The sequence below is a fragment of the Rutidosis leptorrhynchoides genome, chromosome 4 (genome assembly GCF_046630445.1).
Source record: "Rutidosis leptorrhynchoides isolate AG116_Rl617_1_P2 chromosome 4, CSIRO_AGI_Rlap_v1, whole genome shotgun sequence".
In the NCBI taxonomy this organism is placed as follows: Eukaryota; Viridiplantae; Streptophyta; class Magnoliopsida; order Asterales; family Asteraceae; genus Rutidosis; species Rutidosis leptorrhynchoides.
The window spans coordinates 64,492,004-64,512,462 of record NC_092336.1 but is presented as its reverse complement, the minus strand read 5'-3'; the positions used below and the strand labels follow the sequence as shown (position 1 = coordinate 64,512,462).

General features: G+C 33.6%; 1 protein-coding gene across 1 annotated transcript; it reads left to right on the top strand.

The window, feature by feature from the left end:
* The first annotated feature begins 697 nt into the window (after window positions 1–697).
* LOC139840691 (uncharacterized) lies at window positions 698–1,721 on the top strand. The gene is made up of 2 exons (XM_071830941.1): window positions 698–1,111; window positions 1,218–1,721. The coding sequence occupies exons 1-2, from the start codon at window positions 698–700 to the stop codon at window positions 1,719–1,721; spliced, it is 918 nt and encodes a 305-aa protein (XP_071687042.1).
* Window positions 1,722–20,459: the final 18,738 nt, after the last annotated feature.

Below are 20,459 nucleotides of genomic sequence, written 5' to 3'. Positions count from 1 at the left end.
TAGAAAGAGACAGATCGAGGTGAGGTTTAAGAATGTGACGCCATGGGATCACACTTAAAGGACACCCACCCGACCAAAAAGAATGTATCCGTGAAGATTTGGGTTTTTCTTTTAATTTCAATTTTTTTAACGGCGATTTTGGGCATCAGTAGATCATCTATTTCAAAACCTTCATCATTTGCACGTAACACACACGTTCGAACGAAAACCTGAACCCGATCGACGGTACCCGGGATCATCAGCATCATCTGAGTATGTTATCTTTATCACTAACTTATCACATTTCAATAATGTCCATGAAATAACTCCTCACCATTACATGGACCCACCTTAATTAATTGATTAATACATAGTAAAAAAAAATTGGCAAGGGAATGCCACCATTTAGAGCTCTCGGTGTCCATGTTAAAATCGACCGTCAACCCCAAATCGACGCCGGGATCGACGGTCGGTCGACACCGGCACGGCGTCGATCCTGCCGTCGATTTTCAACCTCCACAAACCGACGCTGGTGGCAACGGATGAAATGTTTGATTTTTTGAAAAAACTAGCCGTTTAACGGCTAGTTTTGGGTTTTTTTTCTTCTTTCCTTTTTACACTATAAATAACACTACATTTTAACAGACACACACTCATTATTCACCTTTCACCACTTTATATCTTTATTCATCAATTTTTTTTATCTTTTTCCCAAAATATGTCGTCTTCTTCGAGTTCTTCCGGCGACTCGTTCACGAAGTACACAATAAACGTAATTGAAAATTTATCCGATGAAGAAGAAGTTAACTCACGTCGTTATATACGTCGAAATCATTATGAAGCACATGATCGTTTGATGGACGATTATTTTAACGAGGGTTGCAAATATTCGGCTGATAATTTCAAACGAAGATTTCGAATGCGGCGACGTGTTTTTCTTAGGATTATGAATGATATCCTAAGCTACGCAGCAAATCCATTGCCGTATTATTTTAGATGGTTTCATCGAAGAAAAGATTCATGTGGTAAGTGGAGTATTAGGCCACATTTGAAGATGACAGCCGCGCTACGTCAGCTAGCATACGGTTATACACCGGATGCGTTGGATGAGTATCTTCAAATGTCCGAACGAGTTGCTCGGGAATCTCTACATAACTTTTGTAGGTGTATCATTGATTTGTATGCTAACGTGTACCTAAGAGAGCCTACTTTGCACGACATTCATCGTTTGTATGAAGGTCATGAAAGGATTCATGGTTGAAGCGGTCGCCTCGTATGATAATTGGATTTGGCATGCGTATTTTGGTGTAGCGGGTTCAAATAACGATATTAATGTGCTAAACACTAGTGATTTGTTCAACTCAATGCTTAATGAGGAAATGCCGGACGTTCCTTATGAAATAAACGGGGTTCATTATAGCAGGTGGTATTATTTAGCTGACGGCATTTACCCAACTTGGGCGGCATTTGTTAAGGGATTTTCAAGTGCCGTTGACGAAAAACGTACTTACTTTACAAAGAAACAAGCGAGTGCTCACAAAGATGTTGAAAGAACGTTTGGGATCCTTCAAGGCCGTTGGCATATTCTTCAGCAACCCGCACGAGCTTACGAGGTGAATATAATGAGACAACTAATGTACACATGCATCGTGATACACAACATCATTATCGAAGACAATGGATGCAACCTTGCTGAGAATGATTGGGTAGTTGAGCCCGTCCAACATATACAACGTACGTGAATCGATAGGTGCGACGCTCGAGCAAGAAGAACGAGGGAGTTACGTTATAGAGAAGTGCATGAAGGCATACGATCTGATTTGGTTGAACGTTTGTGGGATCTTCGTGACGACCTATGAATTTTATTACGTATTAGTTTATTTTATGAATTTTAATAAATGTAATGGTTTATTTTATGAATTTTAATTAATGTATTAGTTTATTTTAAGAATTTTAATCGATTATTTTGTTTTTATATTAAATTAGTTAAATACAATATTTAAATTTCAATTTAAAAAATAAAAAATAAAAAATGGACACTGAAATCAACACTGAAATCGACACTGTGGACACCTCCACCTTACACACTGTCAGTCAATTTCAGTGTCAAAAATGGACACTGAAATTGACACTGAAAAATCGACACGGACACCAACATAAGAGCACGGGGAAAAGTGGTTACCTAGGTTAATTGTGTGTCTTCACTGATTGACTCAGTCAAAAATTGTAAAGAGAAATTAGTCATTACAACAATTTTTAATCATAACTCGAACAAATATGATGACTTCACAAAAAATACGACTTGACAATCATCATCTCACTTCCTAAAAGACTTTATAACATGATTCAAAATATGCAGACCTCCAAAGAGTACAACATTCTAGTTCTATCGAATTTGAGTGAAATATGTATGCAAGTTCTTGAAAGGGCAAATGGTCTAAAAGAGTAACATAAGTGTCTAAAATTACCAATCAAGGTAATATGCTTTTTCTAATGTCCTAAAAGGATCATATATTTTATTTCATTTCCAAAAATGATTATTATTTTAAAAGTGTGAAATTGAAGTAATATTATCCAACTTATTAATGAACGTTAGTCAAATTTTGTTAACTACTTAAATTTTGTCAAATTTCGTTACAGGGTTGGTTCGTAGAGCGAGGGTGAGAGATGGTGTTAATTCAATAGATGCCATGTGGAATGTAGAAAATTTTATAGGGTTATTAAGTCAGTTTCTGAAGGATTAATGTGCAAGGTACAACATATAACTATATGGCCAAATTCATTTGAGCCTTCGGGGTCACACACATATACACCGAGACGTCAAATAAATATATATATGATGTATATATATTACTCAAGTAACAAAATAGTAAATCGAAATTAATTCATTTACTATTCATATGAATAGTAAATGAAACGAAATTAATTAATTTACTATTCACATGAAAGTGACATGATAGAAATTATTAATTATAAGTTTCATAAACTACCCCTGAAGTATTTGAGAAATAGATATTACGTAAATCAAATTCAATATCCTAAATTGGATTCTTTCAAAAAGTAAAGATTCTTTCAAAAAGTAAAATATTCACGGATTGATATAAGGTTCACGGGTGTTTCTAAAGTGTAATATATATTCCTTTCTTTTGCCTTCATAAGAGGATACGAGAGAATTAAAAAGAGAGTAAGTAAGAATATTATTTTGAGTTCATAATATTAATCAAAGGTTGATTAATTATTACTTGGGTTTGGACTAGCATCCATTGACGTTGTTTGAAGTGTAGTGTGGACTATCCTAAGAGACGGTCATATTTTTGATCGTAAGTTTCTCTCCATCTCATCAATTTCTCCAAGAAAGGTATATCGTTAACTCCTCTTTTATTTTATATTCATGACAATTATTATGGTGTAACTGGATCATTGGGAAAGATTAATTGTGTGCATGTTTCATTAAATAAGTGAAAATTTAATCTTGTATAAATTTTGTTCATAAAATAATTAAAGATTATTATTTTAACTATCCGCTGCGCTAATCTGATTTGGTAAAAGTACACACGATTTTCCAACAGTGGTATCCGAGCCGCTTTTACACCATCTTAATTGTCGCGTGATTTTCTTTAAATTTAGCTTTGTGGTGAATTGGTAAAAGTCGAAACCTTTTTGGTTTTTAAAGTCAACACGGTTGATTTAGACTTAACCTCATGACGCACAAATATGATTGAAAGAATATCACTATTTTAAATTGTAGATTTAATTGTTATGGCTTGAATATTTATTATAATTGTTGATTGTTATATTCCATGGTTGTACACATGCATTGTAACCATGGACAAGCCATATGTATGTTTTAATAATGTAGTTATTAAAATTGTGATTGCACACATAGCCATATTGCCCCGACCTATGTATGATTGTTGTGATTGTTGATTACGACAATATTATGTCATGTTGATTATTTGTATTATTAGAAAGGCCATTTTGAAGCCAAAGTTGTATTATATTTATTTTTCTTTTTCATAGTATTGTATTTAAGTTTATTTCAATTTGTAAAAGTATTAGTTTAGTTGTAATTTCAAATTTAAATAAATGTAACAAGATGAAGATTGAAGATACAATACAACATGCTTTTGGCTTAGAAGATGGCGAACAGGTCAAATTGGCAACGATGGCGTTTTGTTAAGTTTTCACTTAATTCTTGAATTAAGTGGGAGCTACGATATTACCCTTAGTTTGACCTCTTGATCCCATGTCGGCTCATGGGATCAAGCATAGGATTTTTGGGCTAGGCTATGTGTGTGTGATGCATGATATGGTTGTGTTTTATTTTTGCATTATACATAATTGTTGATTAGAATATATGCTAAATGTTTTTGATGAAAACATCAAATAAAACCGGTAACGAGTTTTAAGATTAAAATTGATGATTTTAAAAAGTTAAACTCTAACGAGTTTAAAGTTAAATGATTTTTGAAACACAAATTATATATGATCGAAATCTTTTAAAATTGTTTTAAAACGATACACGTTTGTGTATTTGTAACTTTTATATATAAAATAAAATAACAAACTAGACGCATAAACACGTTCGACATATATAAAATGGTTAAAATGTTTTTTAACAAATAGTGTAGCGAATCTTGTGTGCATGCATTATTCGTTTACACAAACATTTTCAAAATACCCGTCAAATTTAAGTCATGCCATCCAATGAGCTTGCAAACACTCCTCGTTATTTTTTGGTTACGGTGAGACCTAATCGAATTATAGCCACGAGGTGGATTTTCAGTTACGAGTGAGACTAGGCTGAATTTCCACTGTTTTCAAATTGGACGACTTAATCGTATTCACGGTGAGACCTGAGTTCGAGGCAAGGATGGGACAAACATGCTAGTAGATAATAGTGGTTTGTTGAACTACACATATTTCTGAGTCCCATAAAGATCTAAGAGTTGCACTTGTAATGCAATTGGTAACCGCTACCTACCAATAGACTCTATAACTACTAGCTGATCAACAGATGTAGTTATGGAACCTCTATGTGGATCTTAGGCTTTCGTAAATTAATTGTTTTTAAAATATATAAAAACTTGGGTAGTTAATTTATTAAAGTTTTATATCAAAAATACTAAATTGAATCTTGTTCTTTTGTAGATGTCAAACAATCAAAACGTAAACCAAAACAATCTCCGTTCTTTGTTAGAGAAGGAGAAACTCAATGGTTCAAACTTCCTAGACTGGCAGCGCAACTTGAGAATCGTTCTCAAATATGAAGGGAAGTTGAACAAAATTGAAGAACCCTTACCCGATGCTCCTCCTGAGACAGCTACTGCTGCTCAACAAAATGCTTATCGGAAGTTGTTCGATGAGCAAGAGAAGATAGCTTTAATCATGCTTGCTAGTATGACTCCTGACCTCCAAAAGGAAATGGAAGATCGTACAGCATATGATATGATGACTGAGCTGAAAAATATGTTTCAGAAACAAGCTAGTCAAGAGTTGTATGAAACTTATAAGCTTCTTCAAACATGTAAAATGGAGGAGGGTCAGTCAGTGAGCTCTCATGTCTTGAAAATGAAAAGCTACATTGACCGATTGGAAAAACTTGGAACTACCTTGCCGCCTAACTTGGCTGTGAACACGGTTTTGAATTCACTACCAAAATCGTATGACCAATTTGTGATGAATTACAATATGCAAGGTTGGGAGAAATCTCTGGCAGAGGTGCATTCGATGCTTAAAACTGCTGAACAGAATATTCCATCTAAGGTTTCCAATCCGGGTGTCCTGATGATTAGGGATGGTAAGGTGAAAAAGAATAAGCCGAAAACTTGGGGAAAAGGAAAAGGCAAAGGCAAGTCAATTGCTAAGAAGAAAATTCCACCACCCCCCAAGAAAGAAAACCCAGCTAAAGACGCCGACTGTTTCCACTGTGGAAAGGTTGGCCACTGGAGGAGAAACTGTCCTTCATACCTATCTGAGTTGAGAAAAGGCAAAGCTGGCCAGACCAGCAAGTCAGGTATATTTCATATACAGTTATATACTTTTTCTAGTGATTCCTGGATTTTTGATACTGGTTGTGGTACTCACATCTGTAACAATATGCAGGGAATGAGAAGAAGTAAGAGACTGAAGAAAGACACACTAGACTTAAGAGTGGGCAATGGGGCTCGAGCTGCTGTTGAAGCTATTGGCACCTATGAGCTTACTCTACCTAGTGGTCTTATTGTTTTGTTGGAGCAATGTCATTATGCTCCAAGTATTACGAGCAATGTAATTTCAGTTTCTGTTTTGAAAAATGTTGGTTTTGAACTTACATTTACGCACTTTGGTATTTCAGTTTCTAAGAATAATGTATTTTATTTTAATGCTATTCCACGTGATGGTATTTTTGAAATTGATATGCATGGCGTGATTTCAAATAATAATTATGTATATACCTGTACTGCCAAACGATTCAAGCAAGACTTGAACAAGACCTATCTATGGCATTGTCGTCTTGGTCATATAAATAAACAACGCATTTCAAAACTCCAATCGGATGGGCTTTTGGAATCAACTGACTCTGAGTCATTTGATGTATGCAAGTCATGTTTATGTGGAAAGATGACAAAGGCTCCTTTCTCCGGTTTAGGTGAGAGAGCTGAAGATCTTTTAGGACTAATACATACTGATGTGTGTGGCCCTTTTAGAACTATGTCTAGATATGTTGAATCATACTTCGTTACATTTACTGATGATTATAGTAGATATGGTTATGTTTACTTGCTGAAACATAAACATGAAGTTTTTGATACATTCAAAATCTTCCAAAATGAGGTAGAGAATCAACTTGGAAAGACCATTAAAGCCCTTCGCTCTGATAGGGGAGGGGAATATATGAGTCAAGAGTTTTTAGACCACCTGAAGAATCGTGGGATTGTCTCACAATTCACTCCACCTTACACACCACAGCACAATGGTGTGTCGGAACGGAGGAATCGAACTTTGCTTGATATGGTTCGATCTATGATGAGTCTAACTACTCTACCAATGTCTTTTTGGGGTTACGCATTAGAGTCTGCTGCACGCATACTCAATATGGTTCCAACCAAGAAGGTAGAAAAGACACCATATGAGTTATGGCATGGAAAGAGTCCTAAATTGTCTTATTTGAAAGTCTGGGGTTGTGAAGCGTATGTGAAACGTGACACTTCAAACAAGTTAGAACCCAGAGGTATCAAATGTCACTTTGTGGGATACCCAAAGGAAACAATGGGTTACTATTTTTACTACCAAGCTGAAAACAAAGTGTTTACTGCTCGATTTGCTGAATTCTTTGAAAGAGATCTTCTCTTACAAGAAGTCAGTGGGAGTAAAGTAGATCTTGAAGAAATTCAAGAATCACAAAGTAACATACCTTCTGAAGGCACTAGCCAACCGCACATTGAAACTGAACACATTGTTGGTGAGCCAGAACGTGTTGCACCTGTAATTCGTAGATCTAGTAGAACTTCTCATCGACCTGAGAAGTTGAATCTTCTGATTAATTCAGATGAACCTCATCTAGGGGATTATGATGAACCCTCTAGCTACCGTGAGGCCATATCAGATCCAGAATCTGACAAATGGCGAGATGCTATGAATGCAGAGATGCAGTCCATGAAAGATAATCAAGTATGGGACTTGATTGATCTTCCACCCAACTGTAAACCAGTGGGGTGTAAATGGGTCTTTAAGAAGAAGACAGACATGGACGGTAATGTAAACACTTTTAAGGCTCTATTGGTGGCAAAAGGTTATACTCAAACTCAGGGAATTGATTATGAGGAAACTTATTCACCAGTTGCGAGCATTAAATCAATTAGGATACTTATTGCCATAGCTGCTTTTCATGATTATGAAATATGGCAAATGGATGTCAAAACCGCTTTCCTAAATGGCGACCTAAGCGAGGACGTATATATGGTTCAGCCGGAAGGGTTTGTGAATCCTAAGCATCCTACTAAAGTATGCAAGCTTCTAAAATCCATTTATGGATTAAAGCAAGCATCCATGAGCTGAAATCTTAAGTTTGATTAGAAAATCAAAGAGTTTGGTTTTTCTCAAAACCAAGATGAGCCCTGTGTTTACATTAGAGCTAGTGGGAGCAAAGTTGTCTTCTTGATCTTGTATGTTGATGACATACTACTTATTGGAAATGACATTCCAACTTTGCAAGATGTCAAATCTTGGCTTGGAAAATGTTTTGCCATGAAAGATCTTGGAGAAGCTAAGTATATTCTTGGAATCAGGATCTATAGAAATAGATCCAAAAGGCTTATTGGTTTGAGTCAAAGTACATACATTGACAAAATCTTGCGAAGATTTAACATGCAAAACTCCAAGCGCGGAGCATTGCCCATGCAAAAGGGCATAACCTTGAGCAAGTCTCAAAGTCCTATCACACCTGATGAGATAAGACGAATGAAATGTGTTCCGTATGCTTCGGCTATAGGATCCATTATGTATGCCGTGTTATGTACTAGACCTGATGTCTCGTTAGCTTTGAGTTTGACGAGTCGTTATCAACAGAATCCAGGTGAAGAACATTGGATTGCTGTTAAGAGCATTCTTAAGTATTTGCGGAGAACTAAAGATATGTTCTTGGTTTACGGTGGTTTGGAAGAAGAGTTGAGTATTAGATGTTATACAGATGCTAGTTTCCAAATTGATCGAGATGATTCTCGATCCCAGTCAGGGTATGTCTTTGTCATGAATGGCGGGGCAGTTGATTGGAGAAGCTCAAAGCAGAGCACAGTTGCACAGTCTACAACAGAAGCAGAATACATTGCTGCCTCAGAAGCTGCTCAAGAAGCTGTCTGGATTAGGAAGTTTATTGCTGAACTTGGAGTAGTTCCCAGCATTGAATCCCCTATGGAAATGTATTGTGATAATTCAAGTGCTATTATACTAGCGAAAGAATCACGTGTACGTAAAGGTAGCAGACATATTCTTTGAAAATTTGACTACATTCAAGAAGTCGTTGAGAGGAATGATATTAGTATTCTTAAGGTTCATACAGATGATAATGTGGCTGACCCGTTCACGAAGCCCATGACACACAACAAGCATGATGATCATGCTAGTAGTATTGGACTTCGTTATGCTGCTGATCTTTTTAATTTGTAATTTAGTATTTGGATATTTTTGGAACATTAAGCAGTTTTATCTTAATAAATTGATATATAGTTGGTATGATCAGTTTCATTTATATCACTGTGTTCTATATTAGTATGTTTAATTCATGAATAATTGTTGATTATTCAAAATCTCCATAATCGGTCATGTTATGGGAATAACATGAATTAAGATTAATGTGAAGTTTGGTTATATTCGTTGATGATGAATAGTTAACTTGTTGAGACCAAAATTCATATATATTCATTGATGATGAATATTGGAATGACCCAACCATGAGATGTCACTACATGGATCGTAGTCAGTAGTGAATCTTTTAGTGATTATGTCTTTGTGTCCTTAGACTTGAGATGCGCGACCGTCTTGATGAGTGTAGCATTGTATTTTGATATGGTTAAACGCTGTCCTGAATAAGGCTGTTATAAAGGCCATTATTGGGTATAATGTAAAGCTCGTGATAGACACGTGTATGCAATATAGGATTTGTTCCTTTAAAATGTTTGGAGTTAGATACTTTTTGAGCTCCTCGATGAATGAATAAGATATTTCTGTGGCCGCACCCAGATGTGATTAAGATTATACTTAATTAATTTGGTGATCTAATTCAGTTCTAAGATCGAGAAACAAAATTGTTAAACAAATGAGAATGACCGATGATCCATATCTCAAGTTTAACTAAAGTATCTGAAACAAAAGGACGAATGACATTTAACACTTACCATAAACAGTTTCGAGAAACTACCCTCACGTGAATTTGGGGACAATGGCGTGTTGCTAGACGCTTACCATTGTTTGTATAGTTACTTGGTGTTGTGCCATGCACAAGTGGGAGTCTGAAGGATTAATGTGCAAGGTACAACATATAACTATATGGCCAAATTCATTTGATCCTTCGGGGTCACACACATATACACCGAGACGTCAAATAAATATATATATGATGTATATATATTACTCAAGTAACAAAATAGTAAATCGAAATTAATTCATTTACTATTCATATGAATAGTAAATGAAACGAAATTAATTAATTTACTATTCACATGAAAGTGACATGATAGAAATTATTAATTATAAGTTTCATAAACTACCCCTGAAGTATTTGAGAAATACGACTTTATGATATTACGTAAATCAAATTCAATATCCTAAATTGGATTCTTTCAAAAAGTAAAGATTCTTTCAAAAAGTAAAATATTCACGGATTGATATAAGGTTCACGGGTGTTTCTAAAGTGTAATATATATTCCTTTCTTTTGCCTTCATAAGAGGATACGAGAGAATTAAAAAGAGAGTAAGTAAGAATATTATTTTGAGTTCATAATATTAATCAAAGGTTGATTAATTATTACTTGGGTTTGGACTAGCATCCATTGACGTTGTTTGAAGTGTAGTGTGGACTATCCTAAGAGACGGTCATATTTTTTATCGTAAGTTTCTCTCCGTCTCATCAATTTCTCCAAGAAAGGTATATCGTTAACTCCTCTTTTATTTTATATTCATGACAATTATTATGGTGTAACTGGATCATTGGGAAAGATTAATTGTGTGCATGTTTCATTAAATAAGTGAAAATTTAATCTTGTATAAATTTTGTTCATAAAATAATTAAAGATTATTATTTTAACTATCCGCTGCGCTAATCTGATTTGGTAAAAGTACACACGATTTTCCATCAGTTTCTGGGTTAGTGGGCGTTTTATACTAATTAATTAAGAGTATACTTTAGGTTCACTTGAATACTTCGGTAATATTGGTACCATTGTTGGATTAATGACCAAGGAGCTAGAAGCATGCAATTGTTCACTAAACAAATGTATTAATTTTATGGCATGAGATGGTTATTATTGTGTTTTGGCTTATATGTCTCCTTGCAATTGCAATGTTATATTAATATTTTAATATTAGTTAATAATTAATATACGATATTAATCAATATATCTCATCATAATATAAGTATACCAAACTGTAATTAAGAGTGTGGGATTTGGATTAACATCACCTTCAACTTTATCTCAAATAATTTATAGGGGGTAAACTCAATCACAAATTGGTTTAAGAAAAATTTAAAGGATAATATATAAATTTGATGAACACCAACTAATTTTAAAGTGAATCCTCATAAACTTATATGACTTGGAGCTTATTAAAATCATGAGCTCAAGTTCCTATAAGCTCTCATAAGCTCCCACAAGCTCGCGTGCCAAATATAAGGAGCTTATGAAAATCATAAGCTCTTAAAAAATAAGCTATGAGTGTGTTTGGCACACAAGCTTCTTGAAGCTTATGTGAGCTTATTAGAGCTTGAGCTTATGATTTTAATAAGCTCCAAGTCAAAAGCTTTGTTTGGTAGACATAAAAAGTAGAGCTTATGAAAATCATAAGCTCTTAAAAAATAAGCGACTTCTAGTAGCTTATGAAAAAGAGTAGAGCTTATGAACTGAAAAATAAGCTCCAGCTACTTTAACAAACACTTATAAAAAATAATAAGCTCCAGGTACCAGTTTTAAAAATAAACTCCAGCTTCAGCTCTAACCCATAAGCTCCAGCTCCAGCTAATTTCATCCAAACACACCAAATTTCTAGTAGCTTATGAAAAAACGTAGAGCTTATGAAGTAAAAAATAAGTTCCAGCTAGTTTACCAAACACTTATAAAAAAATAATAAGCTCCAAGTCCAACTCTAGCTCATAAGCTCCATCTATAAGCTCCAGCTCCAGCTAGTTTCATTCAAATGCACCCATAATTTGAGTCTTTGATGAATAATGGAATGGGAATGAAACTTGAAAGGATCCGAAAATCTTGTTTTTTTAACGACAAATTTTAGCATCGAATACTCTCATTTGCGACCCACACACGCTAGGTAGGAAACTCCAAGGATTGACCCGAGTTGCTTAGCAACTAATCGCGGGTTCCGGGTTGCTTGGCAACTAATCGCGAAATCCTGAATAAAACATCCCCTTATCTGAATTGGACCCGGGTTGCTTGACAACTAATCGCGGGTTCCCCTACTAAGGATTGGAAACCACTCAGAAAATACCTTAGTGGTATATCCGACAATCTAGTTAATACTTCGTGTAGAATTGATATGGACTTTCTCAATTCAGATCTATATATAATTGACTTAGATTTAGTTTTTGACGGTTAATCATAGAAGGAGGAGGGAGTCCAAATACATTATAAGGTATAACTTAATTATTCTTACTTTGAAATAAATCACAACCACCACCGATTTAGCTGACCTATAATTATATATAAAATTGACCAAATTACACGAATAGTCCTTGTGGTTTGCAAGAAATCACACGGATAGTCCAAACTTGATTTGTTTTTTTTTTTTTTTTTAACATTTTAGTCTTTTAGTATGTACTTTCTTCACAGATAGTCCAAAAAACTCACAGACGTTAAATTGCCCGATTTTCTCGCATCACAAGACATGCACATGAGAGTATTTTCGTCCTTTTCTCTCTTTTCCCTTTCTTTCTTAAGGAGTAACCTGCAACTCAACCCTTCATTCTGTAGAGTAGTCTATCCTTACAGCCTTTGATCAGTAGATTATTTAGACTTCAGAAGATGCTCAAGGTAGCTTGCTTCCAAGCCACTGCACTCGAGAAAGCTATTTTAGCATTCCGGACAGTTAAGGGCAATTCCTACGTCCCTTATTGGTCTGAATCTCCACCCCCACATAACATTTACTATATTTTTTTTTCTTTATTTTTTTTCTCATCTATCACATAGTTATTTTTTGTTTTTTTCTCATTACATCAACAATAACAATTTACATTCACGTGAATCAAAGACAAAATTACCTTGCAACCCAATTACATAAACTAAAAAGATCAACACTCAACAAAAGAGATTTTGCCCCAAATAAATTTTCTAAAAAAGCAATCGAGGATTATCTATACTATATATTAAAATGCTAACTTAATGATGTCATCTTAAACAAAGGGCTTGACACGTGTCGCAATATGAGGACTTGTGCTGATGTCATATATCACCTATATATATTAATTAATTACTATAATTTTTAATTAGAAAATTTATAAAAATAGATAAATAACTTCCGCCTAATTTAAATGACTTTAATTGTTTTTACTTCTGAATTCAAATAAGGCAATACAATCAACAAACTTTTTCTTAACTAATTCACGAAATTTAAACAAAAAAAAAACCTTGGAATAATTAAATACGGTTAAAAAAACCTTGAGAATTAAAATCATTTCTTAAATTTTGCTGCCATTATATATTTTATTGGTCATTATGTATCACAACTTTTTTCATATTTTTGCAGGTGAGAGACTTTTTTCATTCTACGTTCAACATAAGATACATGTTTGTAACTTTATACTGGATTTTTTTTTAACATTTCAATAGTTATATTTTTAATTCTTTATCAAAGATTCTGTCAAGTATGATTTTATTCCTTAAAAATATGATATATATCTTTTATAAAAGAATTAATCTTTCATAACAAACAAGTATCTATATCTATGTTCATATATGTTAAAACTTTATTATATTAGATAAAATAATAAATTTAAATAAAGTCAGATGTAATAAATTCATCACATCTATAAACTTTTTATTAAATTAAAAATAGAATTATAATCAACATTATATCTGTGATCCTCTTTATTTGTTTTATTCTCAATCTATCTTTAAAATTAAACTAAAATTCAGTTTAGATCATTAGTTTCTATTATATTAAATCACATATCTCTTTAACAACAATGGTAGCTATGCACGTATATATAAATAAGTAATTTTTTTCAACAAATTCGTGAATTCACGAGTCCTTAAACTAGTATTAATAAAAACACCCAATACAAAGAACAGATACGAAGCACCAAAACTTTAACTTGGAAATGAAGTCAACAGGTTCGAAACATGCGTTTAAATAAATACAGCATCTTATATTCTTTACATTTTGCATACATGTGTTTGCAAAGAATATTAAATGCAACACAAACCCTTAAATCATCTAAAGCTGCAATGGTTATTTTAGAGACTGGTGACGGAAATGAAAACCGCAGCGACGAAATGTTCGGTGATCGGAGATGGCACCAATGTTCGAATCTGAGACTAGATGGAACTTGCAATGGCCGAATCTACCGAAAATACCTTTCTTCGTCTGCTTATTTCGTGCAATGAAGATGACAATGATGGTGATTTGTGAAAGTTAGATCTAATTTGGTGTAATTGCAGAAAATAACAGGGATGGTTACGTACTTACGTGCATTTTCCATTACCGACGGCGGTTGTGAATCCAGCCGACGGTGGTTGCGATGATGAACAGATCTAAGCTTTGTAGGTTCATCAGAGAAACAAGAACTACTTCTTTTGTAACAACGATCGATTTCAATTAGGTGAGGGCGGTGTTCATTTTAGCATAGACATGAACATAAAGCATGTACATATATTTGGTGTAATTTTAGCGCCGATTTCAATTAGGTGAGGATAGGTGAGGGTGGTGTTCAGTTATGTTGTGTAATTTTGTCTAAAAATAAAATAAAATATTTATTAGCTAAAGATTAGGTGATTATGATGTTAAAAATTAAATTGCAGGTTGTTGATTGATGTAATTAAAAGGAAAAGTTTAGGAAAGAAAAAAAAGTGTATGGATAGTCCAACCTTGGATAAAATGACAAAAATATCCTCGTGTACATTGCATATGCCTAGGTTAACAGAATCAATTTAACGCCAGTGAGCAATTTGGACTATCCGTGAAGAAAATGTATACTAAAAGACTAAAAATGTTAAAGAATCAAAGTGGACTATCTGTGTGATTTTTTTGCAAACAAGGACTATCCGTCTAATTTTGTCTATAAAATTTTCACCAATCAAAAAATATGGGAGGTAATTCTCACACATCACTTTTTGATCCATGTACACTTTTATTTTATAAATTTACAGTTATACCCCTGAATTAACTAGGAAGTTGAACTTATATTATTATTCTAAGTATAACTAAAGATATAATAGGTAATTAGGTGTACATGGATCAAAAAGTTGTGTGTGATGATTAACTCTGAAAAAAAATATGTTTTGGTCTCTTCATTAATTCTCTCTATTTACATGGTTGGTCCTAACATTTAAAAAAAAAAAAATTATGTAAGCCTAACATTGCTCTTGAAAATGTATCCAGTTATTCTCTACCGTCAGAAATTATTATCAAGTTGGGTCGATCGGAGGTTCTTTGCTAAAGCAGTCTCTTTATTTCGAATAGGGTTATGCCTATGTCAGATTGGGTGACTCATTAGTTATGTAGAAACTATTATCAATAGCTCACAAAATTAAGCGTTATTATATTAAACTTATGCTAAAACGTACCCAAATAATCCAATAACTTGCTGGATTTTAATATTTTATGCTTGATAGATATGACGTTTCAAACAATCGTCATGCATCAACGTGTAAGTAGTATGATTAGTGAAGTATTTTAATTTCAAAGGAGGCTATTGTGTCCATGTATGTATCAGATATATATGGTCTGTAAGGTATATGTGCACTTGATGTTTAGCCCTTAAAAGCAAACGATGATCGAGAGGCATTTTGGGTTGTCCTGTAAACGCCAAACACGTATAAATTGATCAGACTGGAATTGCTAGTCACAATTGTTGCTTTCCCTTCAATTCAGAGTTTCTCTGGGTTGTAGACTTGTAGTGCACCTGATCAATCCATTTTAAAAGGAACATGTTGTTGTTAGTTTTAAGATAGAAATATTGTTTAAAATGTTTATTCATGATATGTAGCGACTTCTTGTAATGTCCCAGAATGATTATCTAGTTTGGGTGTAGGAGTGGGTCATTTGATAAAATAAGTACAAACAATAATGACATGAGTACTACTTTTTTTTTCTTTTTTGTTTTTGGCAAAAAAACATAGATTAAATTAATAAAGAATTTTCACAAATCAGTGAAAATTCAACCATTACAAGAGTAAACGGACTGGACTTACACAAGCTTTATCTATCCGAATTTACAACACAAACGTACAGTCTCCAGCGTGGTAGTGTGGTACCCACAGGTTTGTTACTATGTTAGTTTTTGTGTTTCTTGTACTCTTTTGTTTAAGATGAAGTGGTTGTTTTGTTCTTTAAGTGTTTCAATACTATGTTTTTATGTTTCTTATATATGCTATTTTCGTTTTAAATGAAGTGACTGTTTTGTTGTTTAAGTATTTCAAAGTATTAAATGTTGTACAAATGGATTTGCGATCGTGGTGTCTAACCAATTATGTATTAAGCTGTGGTAATTATTTAGATAGCATCACTCAGCTTTCGAGATGACACCTTATTATGAGTTACACATTTAGAAAGAACTAAGTATAGTTTCTGTACAATCATTACACACTATATGTTTATTGATAAATTACCTGAAATCTGAGAACTTATTTCTGTAGCCACTCAACTAGGAATGTAATTAATCCTTCATCAAAGAAAATACATTTACTACTAGCTATTCATCTTATGAAGATGCAATTCGACTGTACTAGAGTAATAGTGTGCGCATATGTTACCAGTTTAGACAACGGGCCTGTTTTGACCCACACCAAAATGTGACAGTTTAGACAACGGGCCTGTTTTAACCCACACCAAAATGTGACTTGATTTGACCCACTAAAATATGACCTATTTTGACACGTTACCCTACGCCTCCATCTTGCCACTTCTAATTAGAGGAACTCAAGAACAAAGATTTTTAAGTTGCTTTATTAATCCAATTTAATACAAATGGTTAGTAAAGTACTTCCTTTGTAGAAACCAATCATTGTCTCATTCCTACTACAGGTCAATTGTAATTGCATATCCAAGCAATATCCCAATAATACTATAGTGACCATTATAAACATCCTCAAGCCCACAAACAATCTTTTATTCATCAAAATAATAATCCCACCAATCAGACCGTTCATTCACTTCTTTGTTTGTTATAGTTTTTTTCTAAAGGTTATATCTTTGTGTTCATGCAGGTGTTAAACCGAACGTGACAGTGTGAATATAATTAAGGCAATAAAACAAAAAGCAAAACGTGCACAGCAATAGACAAAGAAGTGAATTAATGGTCTCATTATGTTATTTAAATGGTTTGCTTCACAGCAACCGCCTACGAGGAGACCGCTACAGGTACCTTCACGTTCTTCTCAAAAACAGGAAACGACATAGTTAAAACAGTCTGCCAAACAGTGGTTGAAGAGATGAGACAGAAAAACGCATATCAACTACCAGATATTGTCAAAGCAATTGAAAAAAAAATATACTTCAATTTAAATACACCACATCCAAAAAAGCACCACCAGAGTTCGTCGAACACACATTTGACATAACCACCACCGCAACACCCACACCAGCTACCAATCCAGGTACACACAGTTGTTCTATAAAACTATTCCATTTTCAGTATCAGTGGACTTAAGAACGTTTAATTTCTGAATGAGAGTTATTTTTGCTCACTTTAGGAATGCTTAATCTTTAAATGACAGTATTATATTTACCGTCTTTGGCATTTGCCTAAACAACACCCCAAAATAACAAACTAACCTGTTACAGGAACCAGCTCAGACATTCTAGAACCTCAGACACCTCAAAAACTTGACCAGCGAAGACCAAACACAGTGACAACCAGCAGCCAGGAACACACCACATCCAAAAGGACACTATTCCAATCAAAAGATAAACGTAATAAAATAATTACTTCAATTTGTTCTACAGTAAAAGACTAATACAAAAAAAAAAAAAAATGATTGTTGACTGTGTTCCATCAATTTGTTCAAAACTAGTTGTAAAACATGTTTCTTTGGTAGATACGCAGGAAACGGAAGCAAAAAAGAAGCGCAACTCTAGGCATAGGCGCCCCTCCGCCCCCGCCCCCCCCCCCCCCCCCGTTGGATTTTTCTCAGTGTAAAAATTTGAGTCTTTCGACTTTGCCCCCGGTGGATTTTTTTTTTACCCCCAAGACCTACATATTTTGCCCCAAACCCTTCAAATTTTGCCCATAAACCTTCAACTTTTGCCCAAAAACCTTCAACTTTTGCCCAAAAACCTTCATAATTTGCCTAAAAACCTCAATTTTTGCCCCAAAACCTCCATATTTTGTCCCAAAAAATTGCTACGGTTTTAATTTTTTTTTTGCCCACGGTGAGAAAAAATTCTAGTTCCGCCACTGCAACTAGGTGTAGTGACCCGAACTTTTCCATGTTATTATATATTAATTGAGATTGATATTTACATGATTAAATGTTTCCAACATGTTAAGCAATCAAACTTGTTAAGACTTGATTAATTGAAATATGTTTCATATAGACAATTGACCACCCAAGTTGACCGGTGATTCACGAACGTTAAAACTTGTAAAAACTATACGATGACATATATATGGTTATATATATAGTTAACATGTTTTTATTATAAGTATGTATCTCATTAGGTATTTTAACAATGAGTTATATACATAAAAATGAGACTATTAATTTAAGAAACTCGAAAACGATATATATAACGATTATCGTTATAACAACGTCTTACTAGGTACATATGAATCATATTAATATATTGATACACTTGGTTATTTATGTTAAATGATAAGTAAATATATTATTAAGTGTATTAATAATGAAATACATATGTAAAAATAAGACTACTAACTTAATGATTTCGAAACGAGACATATATGTAACGATTATCGTTGTAACGACATTTAACTGTATATACATCATACTAAGATATATTATATATCATAATATCATGATAATATAATAATTTAACATCTCATTTGTTATAATAAACAATGGGTTAACAACATTCAACAAGATCGTTAACCTAAAGGTTTCAAAACAACATTTACATGTAACGACTAACGATGACTTAACGACTCAGTTAAAATGTATATACATGTAGTGTTTTAATATGTATTCATACACTTTTGAAAGACTTCAAGACACTTATCAAAATACTTCTACTTAACAAAAATGCTTACAATTACATCCTCATTCAGTTTCATCAACAATTCTACTCGTATGCACCCGTATTCGTACTCGTACAATACACAGCTTTTAGATGTATGTACTATTGGTATATACACTCCAATGATCAGCTCTTAGCAGCCCATGTGAGTCACCTAACACATGTGGGAACCATCATTTGGCAACTAGCATGAAATATCTCATAAAATTACAAAAATATGAGTAATCATTCATGACTTATTTACATGAAAACAAAATTACATATCCTTTATATCTAATCCATACACCAACGACCAAAAACACCTACAAACACTTTCATTCTTCAATTTTCTTCATCTAATTGATCTCTCTCAAGTTCTATCTTCAAGTTCTAAGTGTTCTTCATAAATTCCAAAAGTTCTAGTTTCATAAAATCAAGAATACTTTCAAGTTTGCTAGCTCACTTCCAATCTTGTAAGGTGATCATCCAACCTCAAGAAATCTTTGTTTCTTACAGTAGGTTATCATTCTAATACAAGGTAATAATCATATTCAAACTTTGGTTCAATTTCTATAACTATAACAATCTTATTTCAAGTGATGATCTTACTTGAACTTGTTTTCGTGTCATGATTCTACTTCAAGAACTTCGAGCCATCCAAGGATCCGTTGAAGCTAGATCCATTTTTCTCTTTTCCAGTAGGTTTATCCAAGGAACTTAAGGTAGTAATGATGTTCATAACATCATTCGATTCATACATATAAAGCTATCTTATTCGAAGGTTTAAACTTGTAATCACTAGAACATAGTTTAGTTAATTCTAAACTTGTTCGCAAACAAAAGTTAATCCTTCTAACTTGACTTTTAAAATCAACTAAACACATGTTCTATATCTATATGATATGCTAACTTAATGATTTAAAACCTGGAAACACGAAAAACACCGTAAAACCGGATTTACGCCGTCGTAGTAACACCGCGGGCTGTTTTGGGTTAGTTAATTAAAAACTATGATAAACTTTGATTTAAAAGTTGTTATTTTGAGAAAATGATTTTTATTATGAACATGAAACTATATCCAAAAATTATGGTTAAACTCAAAGTGGAAGTATGTTTTCTAAAATGGTCATCTAGACGTCGTTCTTTCGACTGAAATGACTACCTTTACAAAAACGACTTGTAACTTATTTTTCCGACTATAAACCTATACTTTTTATGTTTAGATTCATAAAATAGAGTTCAATATGAAACCATAGCAATTTGATTCACTCAAAACGGATTTAAAATGAAGAAGTTATGGGTAAAACAAGATTGGATAATTTTTCTCATTTTAGCTACGTGAAAATTGGTAACAAATCTATTCCAACAATAACTTAATCAAC

Coding starts and splice junctions, on each gene's coding strand:
- LOC139840691 (XM_071830941.1), top strand. CDS start 698: ATGTCGTCTTCTTCGAGTTCTTCCGGCGACTCGTTCACGAAGTACACA. Junction 1,112..1,217: donor ATCTTCAAATGTCCGAACGA/GTTGCTCGGGAA, acceptor GTTTGTATGAAG/GTCATGAAAGGATTCATGGT.